Source organism: Thalassophryne amazonica, chromosome 7, assembly GCF_902500255.1.
Source record: "Thalassophryne amazonica chromosome 7, fThaAma1.1, whole genome shotgun sequence".
Classification (NCBI taxonomy): domain Eukaryota; kingdom Metazoa; phylum Chordata; class Actinopteri; order Batrachoidiformes; family Batrachoididae; genus Thalassophryne; species Thalassophryne amazonica.
Window position 1 is genome coordinate 82,791,523 of NC_047109.1, and position 13,715 is coordinate 82,805,237.

Below are 13,715 nucleotides of genomic sequence, written 5' to 3' on the forward strand. Positions count from 1 at the left end.
AGCGCAGTGCCTTTAATACCTATGGCATGCTCTAATCTCTGTAATAAAATTTTATGGTCAACAGTATCAAAAGCAGCACTGAGGTCTAACAGAACAAGCACAGAGATGAGTCCACTGTCTGAGAAGATCATTTGTAACCTTCACTAATGCTGTTTCTGTACTATGATAAATTCTAAAACCTGACTGAAACTCTTCAAATAGACCATTCCTCTGCAGATGATCAGTTAGCTGTTTTACAACTACCCTTTCAAGAATTTTTGAGAGAAAAGGAAGGTTGGCGATTGGCCTATAATTAGCTAAGATAGCTGGGTCAAGTGATGGCTTTTTAAGTAATGGTTTAATTACTGCCACCTTAAAAGCCAAAGTTGTCTTCAATGAGGATGTAAAACTATTGACGAGATACTCTATCTCACTTACAGAGTTTAGGTAGCTACTCTGCACTGTGTTGGTATATGGCATTAGAGAATATAAAGAAGGAATCATATCCTTAAACCTAGTTACAGCGCTTTCTGAAAGACTTCTAGTGTAATGAAACTTATTCCCCACTGCTGGGTAGTCCATCAGAGTAAATGTAAATGTTATTAAGAAATGATCAGACAGAAGGGAGTTTTCAGGGAATACTGTTAAGTCTTCAATTTCCATACCATAAGTCAGAACAAGATCTAAGATATGATTAAAGTGGTGGGTGGACTCATTTACATTTTGAGCAAAGCCAATTGAGTCTAATAATAGATTAAATGCAGTGTTGAGGCTGTCATTCTCAGCATCTGTGTGGATGTTAAAATCGCCCACTATAATTATCTTATCTGAGCTAAGCACTAAGTCAGACAAAAGGTCTGAAAATTCACAGAGAAACTCACAGTAACGACCAGGTGGACGATAGATAATAACAAATAAAACTGTTTTTTGGGACTTCCAATTTGGATGGACAAGACTAAGAGTCAAGCTTTCAAATGAATTAAAGCTCTGTCTGGGTTTTTGATTAATTAATAAGCTGGAGTGGAAGATTGCTGCGAATCCTCCGCCTCGACCCGTGCTACGAGCATTCTGGCAGTTAGTGTGACTCGGGGGTGTTGACTCATTTAAACTAACATATTCATCCTGCTGTAACCAGGTTTCTGTAAGGCAGAATAAATCAATATGTTGATCAATTATTATATCATTTACTAACAGGGACTTAGAAGAGAGAGACCTAATGTTTAATAGACCACATTTAACTGTTTTAGTCTGTGGTGCAGTTGAAGGTGCTATATTATTTTTTCTTTTTGAATTTTTATGCTTAAATAGATTTTTGCTGGTTATTGGTGGTCTGGGAGCAGGCACCGTCTCTACGGGGATGGGGTAATGAGGGGATGGCAGGGGGAGAGAAGCTGCAGAGAGGTGTGTAAGACTACAACTCTGCTTCCTGGTCGCAACCCTGGATAGTCACGGTTTGGAGGATTTAAGAAAACTGGCCAGATTTCTAGAAATGAGAGCTGCTCCATCCAAAGTGGGATGGATGCCGTCTCTCCTAACAACAAACCAGGTTTTCCCCAGAAGCTTTGCCAATTATCTATGAAGCCCACCACTAGTAGAGGCAACCAAGAGCCTCTTGAGAAAGAACAATGTCTTGAACGCCCCATTTTCCTCAGGCTTTCAAAGAGAAAAGCATGTTCAACAGGTGCTGGCTTCATCCTTAAATAGGGGACACCTGATTCACACCTGTTTGTTCCACAAAATTGATGAACTCACTGACTGAATGCCACGCTACTATTATTGTGAACACCCCCTTTTCTACTTTTTTTTTACTAATAGCCCAATTTCATAGCCTTACGATTTTGCATATCATGAATGCTTGGTCTTGTTGGATTTGTGAGAATCTACTGGTACCTTGTTTCCCATGTAACAATAAGAAATACGAGGTCTATTAGAAAAGTATCCGACCTTATTATTTTTTTCAAAAACCATATGGATTTGAATCACGTGTGATTACATCAGACATGCTTGAACCCTCGTGGGCATGCGAGAGTTTTTTCACGCCTGTCAGTTACGTCACTCGCCTGTGGGCAGTCTTTGAGTGAGGAGTCACCCACCCTCTCGTCGATTTTTTTCATTGTTTAGGAATGGCTCAGAGACTGCTGCTTTGTTTGATAAAAATTTTTTCAAAACTGTAAGGCACAACTGAGTGGACACCATTCGTTAAATTCAGCTGGTTTTCGGTAAACATTTTAACGGCTGATGAGAGATTTTGGTCTGGTAGTGTCGCCCTAAGGACGGCCCACAGCGCCTGACGGCGATCTGCGCTTCGAGGCAGCAGCGTCTCGCAGTTTCAAGTTGAAAACTTCCACATTTCAGGCTCTGTTCGAGGCGGCAGCGTCTCGCAGTTTCAAGTTGAAAACTTCCACATTTCAGGCTCTGTTGATCCAGGAAGTCGTCAGAGAACAGAGAACTTTCAGAAGAAGTCGGTATGAGGAGTTTATTCGGACATTCCATTGTTAACGGACATTTTGTAATGAAAGAACGTGCGGGCAGAGTCGCATGTCGGGCCGGACCCGACCGCGGGGGGTCGCGACAGGAAAAACACCTCCGTTGGAAACCTTAACGGGCAAGTTGGAACATGCCCAAGCTGTTAAACAATTTCTCAGTTACTCACTTATTGAAAGCCATCAAAAGCCGCCTGAATTTTACAAATGGTTTTCAACACGGAGGTGTTTTTCCTGTCGCGGCGCACACAGATTTGCGAATTTGCGCGCACATCTTTCATTAAAAAATGTCCTTAAACAGCGGAATGTCCGCATAAAGTCCTCATGCCGGCCTCTTGTGAATCTTCTCTGTTCTCTCACGACGTCCTGGGTGAATTAAGCCTTAAATTAGGATGTTTTCAGGTTGAAACAGGCTAACGACGGCGCCTGGAAGCGCTGCAGGACGTCCCGTTCTGTGGGAAGTCCTTACATCGACAGAAACACCCCATAATCTCTCATCAGCCGTTAAACTTTTCACCGAAAACCAGCTTAATTTCTCAAATAGTGTCCACTCGGATATTCCTCACAGGTCCAGAAAAAATTTGATAAAGCAACGCGCGCCGTCTCGAGCAGCGTGTGAAACAAAGGAATTCAGCCGAGAGGGCGGGACCACATCTCACTCAAGGCCTGCCTACAGGGAAATGATGTCACCGACGCGTGAAACAACTCACGCATGCGCACGAGGGTTCAAGCATGATTGGTGGAATCGCACGTCATTCAAATCCATATAGTTTAAAAAAAAAATAAAAGGGCCAGTTTATTGTCTAATAGACCTCGTATAATCAAAACCTGGATTAATCTTTTTAGTGACATAGCACTACTATTATTCTGAACACTACTGTATGTATGTATGTGTGTGTGTATATATATATATATATATATATATATATATAGATAGATAGATAGATAGATGTGTGTATGTGTGTACACACACATATACGAGGGTTGTCCATAAAGTATAGGTCCTTTTTATTTTTTTCAAAAACTGTATGGATTTCATTCATATGTTTTTACGTCAGACATGCTTGAACCCTCGTGCGCATGCGTGAGTTTTTCCACGCCTGTCGGTGACGTCATTCGCCTGTGAGCACTCCTTGTGGGAGGAGTCGTCCAGCCCCTCGTCGGAATTCCTTTGTCTGAGAAGTTGCTGAGAGACTGGCGCTTTGTTTGATCAAAATTTTTTCTAAACCTGTGAGACACATCGAAGTGGACACGGTTCGAAAAATTAAGCTAGTTTTCAGTGAAAATTTTAACGGCTGATGAGAGATTTTGAGGTGATACTGTTGCTTTAAGGACTTCCCACGGAGCGAGACGTCGTGCAGCACTCCCAGGCGCCGTCGTCAGCCTGTTTCAAGTTGAAAACCTCCACATTTCATCTCTATTGATCCAGGATGTCGTGAGAGAACAGAGAAGTTTCAGAAGAAGTCGGTTTCAGCATTTTATCCGGATATTCTAATGTTAAAGGAGATTTTTTTAATGAAAGACGTGCGGACAGGTCCGCGCGTCGGTACGCAGCCGGCGCGGTTCGGCGGCACAGTAAAAACACCTCCGTGTTGATAACCATTTGTAAAATCCAGGCGGCTTTTGATGGCTTTCAGTGGAGTGAGTATATGAGAAATTGTTTAACAGCTGGACATGTTCCAACTTGTCCTTAAGGCTTCCAACAGAGGTGTTTTTCCTGTGGCGGAGCGTCGCGGCGGCTGCGAGCCGACGCTGCAATCCGCCCGCACGTCTTTCATTAAAAAAATCTCCTTTAACAGTGGAATATCCGGATAAAATGCTGAAACCGACTTCTTCTGAAACGTCTCTGTTCTCTCACGACGTCCTGGATCAATAGAGCCTGAAATGTGGAGGTTTTCAGCTTGAAACAGGCTGACGACGGCGCCTGAGAGCGCTGCACAACGTCTCGCACAGTGGGAAGTCTTTAAAGCGACAGTGTCACCTCAAAATCTCTCATCAGCCGTTAAAATTTTCACAGAAAACCAGCTTAATTTTTCGAACCGTGTCCACTTCGATGTGTCTCACAGGTTTAGAAAAAATTTTGATCAAACAAAGCGCCAGTCTCTCAGCAACTTCTCAGCCAAAGGAATTCCGACGAGGGGCTGGACGACTCCTCCCACAAGGAGTGCTCACAGGCGAATGACGTCACCGACAGGCGTGGACAAACTCACGCATGTGCATGAGGGTTCAAGCATGTCTGACGTAAAAACATATGAATGAAATCCATATAGTTTTTGAAAAAAATAAAAAGGACCTATACTTTATGGACAGACCTCGTATTTTTAAAAAACGGCACTGCACATGGGTTTTGTTTCTGTGGTAGCAACAATAAACAGCTAACAACAAAGATAAGATGAACTTTATTTATCCTGTAGGAATTATGTCACCAGAGTACAGAAACAGGTATTATATAATGGTCACATGACATGAATTATTCATCCCATTTGTGTTGCATTGTATTTATTGTGCCAATTTCGTTCCATCCATTTTGTACCATTGCACGCTGCCACCACCGCATACGCACACTACACGCGCACACAAGAGTCTGGATGGCATTTAACTAAACATGGCAGAGTTTGTTTTGCTGGCAAAAGTGGATTTAAACGAGCTAATTGACGGTGCTAATTCTTCTAACACTAAAAACAAATCCACTATGCCGTAAGCCGTCTGGAGGCATGAAGAGCTGTGAGGATGAAATTAGGATGAAAACCTGGACAAATTTTGATGTGATTTTTCGCTGGACTGAGGAAACCAGACGGCCATCTGTACACAAAGTCAGTGCACGGCATCAGGGACTACATCGTCAGAATTGTTTTTGAACTATCTGACTGTTTTTGCAAGTTGACTGAGAACAATTTTGGACTCCTATTTAAAGTTCATGTTGGACTGTTGACATCAAAGCACCAGTGATGCACACCAAAAATGTAAGTCCCTTTTCTGTTGTTTATAAAATATCAAATGACAAGGATCTATTTTAGCTGTTATATAAAACAAATAATGAATGTTTATATTTCATGAGGTGAAAGATGGAATGTTACAATAAGTAAAACAAATTTACTCTGAATAACTGAATAGCTCTGTTTGTTATATATTCATCCTGCAGTAGTGGGAGGAATTATATAGTCTGACAGGTAGGAAAGACCTCCTTATTGTATTACACTAGATTACACTAATGTGATAAAAGCACTCACTCTCACCAGCAGCATTTTGGTCCAATGTGCTCCCATATATTTTTTTTCCCCCCGTCTGTATTGTTATAGGGATTGTGCGACATGTCAGTAGACTGACAGTGGATTGAGATGGCTGTCAAGGCCAAGTCTTCTTCTGATGTTATGGTTAATCCCCGAGTTGATCCCAGTGAGCATTTGAACACCTTGCATGACAACCTGTTCACATATGTGTGTATGTGTGTTTGCATGTATGTGAGAGAGAGAAAAAAGAGAGAGAATTGGTGAATGTGAAGCATCGATATAAAGTGCTTTGAGCGTCTACATCTGATAGAACAGTGTTATATAAATGCAGCCTATTTGGCACACAGTACCACCCTGATTCAGTGACTTGTAAATGTTCATGTATCCATCCCCTTACTGATATAAATAAAATTAGTTCTAAAAGTGATGATTTGCATTCACAAAAATACTTATATTCGCTGTACTTTGTTGAAATACTCTGTCACCTGGGGGAGCAGACATCCAGAACTTAAACTGACAGTCACCACTGCCCTCGAGGGTACCGCCATCCCTGTCCTGCTCTTGCAAACAGGAAACTCCCCCACACAAAACATCAAATTCAACACTGCCAATGAAGCAACATAACAACTGTTCACCAAAACAACTTCAGTGGTTGATCCAAGAGAGGAAATTACTTCCAAGTTTGTCCATTTTACATGTATGTGTGTATTGGAATCCCTGCCCAATTAAAAGTGATCAAAATATTGTATTCACCAGTGACCTTCAGGCAGTGACGGGATATTTTTGGCACAATGAATCTTTGGAGGGTCCTTGAGTACCAGACTTGGTTTGACTTGAACACACTGTATTTACTTTCAAACGCACTGCAGCAATTTTCTGCAGATCTCTTTCACTAGTCATGTGACTGTTTCGGTATATATTAAAATAAGCAGCAATGGCCTGAGTGGCCACCAGGACCCAGTGTTGCAGACCGAACGGTACCCCCCTAAAAATTGGTCCACTTGCTTTCACTGCACATGCGTCATTTGGGACCACAGCAGCATGTCTGAGACAGAGTCTATTCACCCAAAGCAGTCAAATGGATTAATGGTATTATTAACCATCAGATGATAAAGGTAAAACATCTTCAATCATTCTAAAGTCAGTTTAAAGCAGAAACGAGGCTATTTTAAGCAGAAACTCTGCGAAACTGTGACGCTTTGAAATGACCGACGTGCAGTGAATGCATCAGCTAGCAGCTGGTGTAGCCGTAGCATTCTGATCTCTTCCTCTGTCTTTTATGATGAAATAATGCTGAATTTATGTGGAAATGATTGTTGTACAAAAGCTTCAGATATCTGTTTCTGCAATAGATGATGACTGGAGTGCAGTTTGAAGCAGAAATGAGGTGATAATCCGTGAACCGCGGCTAATGATGCATGCGCAGTGAAGGAAGGGCGGACCGTTTTTTTTTAGGGGGGGGGACTGTTCTGTCTGCAACACTGTCCATTAGCAACAAGGCTTCATAACACGCATGCAAACAAAAGTCCTACTTTACATGTGCCTACCTATACAAGCCCATACATGACAGTGCATATTTAAGATAATATTTAAAAAGATTCTGCAAATTATTATGTTAAATGATGCCAACATGCCCCAAAATTAGAAGTTCACTGAGCCTCACCTGCATCTATCAGAACCTAAACTTCAGAGCTGAATATGCAGTTGTTTTTTCTGGAGTAAAGGATGGAAATTGTGTAAACCCACTCACTGTCTGACTGACTGACTTCACCAATCCTACGCTTGCTCTGATAATCACAGGGAGAAATGTTAGAGGAGCGTGAAACAGGCAGAGACACAAAGTAAAAGGGATGGAGGGAGTTGGTGAATGGAGGAAAGAACTGTAACAAATGTGAAATGAATCCAGAGGGCAGAAGCACTGTTTCTGGTCTAACTTTCATTCTCAAAAGACTCTGGGTGTGGAAATATTTCATAAATTTCTAATTTGCTTTTCTCTATAATTACTGCAATATAACAGCAGCCGTACCAAACCAATTAATTTCCTATTTTTTTGTTGATATTTTCTCAGTTCTGTTCAGTGCAGTGGTGAGCTAAGAAAGCAATTCATCTATATGTTAAAAGCCAAGTGGCCTCTGTGTGTGTGTGTGTGTGTGTGTGTGTGTGTGTGTGTGTGTGTGTGTGTGTGTGTGTGTGTGTGTGTGTGTGTGTGTGTGTGTGTGTGTGTGTGTGTGTGTGTGTGTGTGTGTGTGTGTGGCTTTGATCACGGAAAAATCGGGGAGAGCTGACGTTTTGCATTTGGTATGCTTATGTATTTTGGGTCAAGGATTAACGCTGCCAAAACAGAAAGTTGATAGGACTAATATTTTTGGAGAAATTAGGGATAATAGGTAGCTAACAACAGTGAACAATGGACGTTGATAAATAAATTCTGGACTCACACACCATTCCAGCAGGGGGCAGTAAATCATCATCTATATATTTAAAGCCAAGTGGACTTTGTGTACATGAGTGTGTGTAACTTCAATCACGGAGAAATCGGGGAGAGCTGGCATTTGTCGTTCGATATGCTTATGTATTTTGGGTCAAGGATGAACGCCGCCAAAACAGAAAGTTGATAGGACTAATATTTTTTGGAGGAATTATGGATATTAGGTAGCTAACAACAGTGAACAATGGACGTTGATATCACCATTAATCAGTCCCTGGTAACCAGACAACCTCTGAACAAAGGAAATATCTCAACCTTGCCAGTTGCAAAACGTAACATCAACTAAATGTGCCAAATAATAAACACAATTATTCACAAAACTTTCTCATTTTAATTTCCTGCACATTCAGTTAAAATCATTATAGAAACTTTTCAGAATTTATTACCACCCATAATTTATTACAACCTATTTTATAAACACTACCAAATCTAGAGCCCGTGGACCCCCACAGGCAACACGCTAATCCTGTTGTGTGGGCTGCTGAAGAGGAGGTACTGCTGGCCCACCACCAGAGGGCGCCCTGCCTGAAGTGCGGGCTTCAGGCACGAGAGGGCGCAGCCGCCTCACGGGAGCAGCCGGGAATGACAGCTGTCTCTCATCACCACCTGACAGCTGTCACTCATCACCACCTCATCACCATCTCCATAAACGCCGGGCAGCAACTCCACCTCCCTGCCGAGATATCGTTCTACCTCTCAGGTAAACTCTCAGCCGTTTTGTGCTGAATGCACATTGCTTATGTCTGAACCTTTGCAGTTGTTGCTTGTGATATACTTATAGCTAGAAGCCAAGTTGTGGATGATAGCCGAGTTTGTGGATTTTGGGAGGAGTTGACGCACTTCGCTCCTCACTCCAAACTTGCTAAGTATTTCCATAAGGATTGCATGAACTGTGTTCCTGTGTTTGAGGTGGAGGTGTTTTTCCCACCAGAAGAGGAACTGTGTTTGCTGACTGTTTTGCTGGGTGTGCACACACCCACCATTAAACTGTTTCTGCTTCCTGCCAGCAGTACCAGATCTGACAGCTGGAGACGGTGGCCACCTGGGGACTCAGGACTTGGCGGCTCCGATGTGCTCCAGATCCGTGGGCAGTGGAAATCGTGTGGGACCCGGCTCTTCTCTGGACAGACGTCTTCTGTCCTCGAGCCTGCCCACACGTCACCTTTGTATATTTGACTTGATTCTAAATCTGCAATTGTCTGTATTCCGTTGTGCACATTCACAACATTAAATTGCTAACTTTTGGCTCATCTATTGTCCGTTCATTTACGCCCCCTGCTGTGGGTCCGTGTTACTACACTTTCACAACAAATCCACCTTAAAGCCTTTTTCTAAGTTAACTTCATCTTAATGTGATGGACACCCATGGGGGTCATGAAATGTTTCATAAAAAGTCCTAAAGAAGTAATACTGCACATCATATTCACTCATTCACTCATCTTCAACTGCTTATTCCAATTAAGCTTCCCTGAGTTTGATTTAGTGTACAGGTACTTCAGCAACTGAGAAGCCTGCACATAACACCTCCTTGAGTCACGAAGAAGATGAATTGAATCCCCTTTTCGCTCAGCAGCCAGCTTTGTGCTCAGGTCACGTGCTCTCTTGATTGCAAAAATGACTGGGACACACCTCAAATCCACCTATGCCACATGTAAAGACAGGATCCTTATAGATGTTTGGAGGCTGACCAACTCATGTCAGCAAGAATATGCACTCTTCTCACACTACCATGAGTGTTATTCCAGAATTGACTTTTTTTTTGTAATTGCAAAGTGATTTTAGGGCAAGGGTGTTGTGTGCGGGCAGCACGGTGGCTTAGTGGTTAGCACTGTTGCCTCACAGCGAGAAGGTTGTGGGTTCAATTCCCGTGGCCTTTCTGTGTGGAGTATGCATGTTCTCCCCGTGTTTGCGTGGGTTTCCTCCGGGTGCTCCGGTTTCCTCCCACATCCAAAGACATGCAGGTTAGGTGGATTGGAATCTTTAAAAAAGTTGTCCGTGGGTGTGTCTGTGTTTGTTTGTCTATTTGTGGCCCTGCGACAGAGTAGCGTCCTGTCCTGGGTGTACCCCGCCTCGCACTCTATGACTGCTGGGATAGGCTCCAGCCCCCCGCGACCCTTAATTGGATTAAGCGGTAGAAGGTGAAGGTGTTGTGTGCACTTCATTATTATGGGATCTCTACTTCAAACAATGGAGGAGAGACAACCTAAAATCTTTCTTTAAAACAAATACTGGCAACACAAACAATATCACAAACCCTCCAACGCAAGTAAGGGGAAGTGGATTTTGTAGGCAGTTCAAAGAGTCCTTAAATAAAATTAACGATTTACAAATTGCAATTGAATTTCAGGAAATGAAACCATCTGAATGTTCCTCTGATTTGCCATTTCAAGATATCTGAAACGTTAAAATCAAAGTGCATTATTTTTACGATTAAAAAAAGCCAAATATGCATGGGAAAGGACAGGTTAAAGTGTAATATTTATGAAGGAGGAGAAAACATGGGAAGCTATTAGTAAAAAACCTTTAATATCGCTTATCAATTAACAACATGAAGATGATTTTTTTTCAAGCTTATTATGAAACTCTATATTCATTAACGCTTCTCCCAGATCCAAACAAGATCATATGGGAATGTTTTTCTCCAGGACAGATACAGTCGGGTCCATAAGTATTTGGACAGTGACCGTTTTTGTAATTTTGCCTCTGTGTGCCATCACAGTGGAGATTATATGAAATAATGAAGATGTGCTCAGTGCAAGGTGGTTTACCAAAAGTATTGCATTAACCATTTAGGAATTACAATGATTTTTGTACACAATCCCCCCATTTTTGGAGGTCACGCTTTCACTGACAGTTTTCTTCAGACAAGTTGCAGGATGGCTACATGAATGAATGAAAGGCAAACTGTACCTGTAACATTGAGGTGCATGAGGTACATGCCATATGATTTGTATTCCCTGATCCAAATACATTACTGGATCATCCATCACAGCAAACAAGTCAAAGGATGTACATTATGTCAGTGCTGAAAGAACAGTTCCTCTCCTGTTCTTTCAACACCGCTGCCAGGAAACCTGTCATACAGGTATTAATTTCAAGTAGCTCTCTAAGCTATTTGCAGCCCAACCTCAGCTCCTGATCGCACATACACACTTCACAACAACAACACAGTGAAAGGACGCAAAGCATCTGACTTCCCTCACCTCCTCTCTGTCTGTCCCTCCATCCAGCCACTCACTTCTTCTTGACATTTTAATTAGTGTCTCACACACAAGCTATCAATGCTTTGTTCTTTCACTCTCATGCTCAAGGAGTCTCCAGACCATCTCAGATCTGTCCTTTTGTTCCCACCAGGATGCCTGTAATTGTTATGATCTAATTGGCTGCAGGCTGCTCGCCCACTTCCAGGCTTTGTACTGCACCAAATCCCCTTCTTGTGAGTCCTTTGCGCTGCTCTTGCAGTTCATTGAGAATCATGGCGAGGGCTGGTTTGTGATCTGTAATTGATGCCAATTTATCTTGAGGTACTCTCAGAACAATAATGGACTCCTTTAAGAATCTAAATTCTTGAGCTCACTTGTTATGTGACGAGCACATGATCCTGTAGCTGAAGATCTGACCAGTGACAAATCAGTGGGGCTGAAGGGGAAACACTTCACAGATAAAACTGCAACAAGCAGAACGCTTCCAGAAAGTCTGTGTGCTGATGAGTACTTACACTGCTGATGCCCCGTCCTCCAGGTTCAATCATGTAGCTGTGGTTGCCATCGAAAAACATCCCGCTGAAAAACAGAGAGGCGGGGGGGGAGCCATATCGACATCAGCTGTTGTTTAAACAAAATTCTAAGCAAAATTCTACTCATCATCGGCTATCAGTGTTATTACCTAAGTAATGAAGGGTTTACTGAATTATTGAAGCATTTCTAAAAGTAACTAGAGCAGCACTCTCATAGAGCACAATCCTCTGCCACCACTAGTTTCCAATTCCACAAATTTTTACCTTGGAAAAAATTTTCAAGGTCAAAGTACTGTGTTTTCCTAAGCTAAAATATAACACAAAATATAGATCAAAAGGGCTTTTCAATGTTAAGAAGAATTCACTAAATCTGCAATCCGGATCAGATACAGATTAGACTTTCTCATTGAATAAGGATACCACCCTACATAAACATAATGCTCTCAAATATGAAAGAAATGATCTTTTTTGACAGAGTTATAGGTTTTTGAAAATTCGTTCAGTGTTAGGGGATAGGGATTTTTCCAATTTTCCAAGATTTTTCCTGACTTTGCCCTTTGACCTATGACCTTGAAAATTGAATCAGTTTTTCCCTACCAGGGTATGAATCTTCAGTAAAAGTTTCATAATGATATATGAAAAATTGTGGGCATCCAGGCTGTTCACAAACTGACAAACAAACAGGGGCAATAAAATAACTGCCAACGAAGTAAGAAATATGGCTTTTAAAAAGTAGCATCCAACATGCAAATGCATAAATTCAAAACTACAGGACTGCAGAGAATGTAATTTTATTTATTTTTGGTCAGTGGTCTTTCTCATTAACTACCAAGATGTAAAGAGCTAGGAACCCCGAACCCACGATGCACATTCAAAATGCCTTCAGCCCTTCACAGCAACTCCTAAAAGAGAAGGTTATGATACCTGCAAATCCTTTCGCTGAGCAATCACATTAAAATGTCACAAATCAATTTGTAGTGGTGTGAAACTGAGTGAAGCTCTCCTCGTCGCTACCCATTTTCACAAAAAAGCCATTAATTATCTTCATCTGAAGCTTCGAAGAGATTGTTCAGGTCAAAGTATGAGGGTTGGACAGTAAACACTGCAGCAACACATAATTCATCTTCTTCAGTTCTGGGTTTTTTTCTGCCTTTCAGCATAAAAAAAATCACTTCCAACCCAAGCTCTGTCCTTGTGCACTGTTACACCTAAAGTAGACATGGAATGGAAGACAGGGGACGGAGTCCGTTATTTATCTATTCACTCACTCCAGTTTATAAGATACATGCCTAGGCTTTTCCAAAAACTGTTGATCAGTGTCACAAACTCAACATTTTTACCACATCATGATCCAAAGTAACCATGGGTTGCTGTGCTCCAATTACAACCCACAGAAATAATGAAAAACTAACAGTAATCCAAACTTTAGTCATACTTTGTAACTTTGCACTCAAGAAAATGAAATGATTATTTCAGCTCTTTGCTGCCTAATGCATGCATGGTGATCGCATATGTGGGCGTGAGTGCCTAAAGCTCAGTGATGGCAACTTAGGAGCTGCTTTGAATGTTCAGATAAAACCCATTTCTGTGCAGAACTAACAGCAGATTTTAAACTAGACCTGCAAGCAGGTATACACGGATCCAAGCCACCTATGTGGACCACATCCAGAGTTCTGTTGAGCCAACGTAACTCAGGACGACGCATCTCTATGAACGTGACCTGGACCCTGCTCACAAATAAAGAATAAATCACCTGTCTGTTTTTTTCATATCCTTTTGTCATTTATTAAATGTGTTCC

General features: G+C 41.8%; 1 protein-coding gene across 1 annotated transcript in view; it reads right to left on the reverse strand.

Annotated features, from left to right (window-relative positions):
* adam22 (ADAM metallopeptidase domain 22) overlaps nt 1-13,715 on the reverse strand; it is a 250,775-nt gene that overhangs the window by 104,273 nt on the left and 132,787 nt on the right. The window contains exon 6 of the mRNA XM_034174816.1: nt 11,899-11,962. Within this exon, the coding sequence (XP_034030707.1) occupies nt 11,899-11,962 (64 nt within the window). The remainder of the gene's footprint in view (nt 1-11,898; nt 11,963-13,715) is intronic.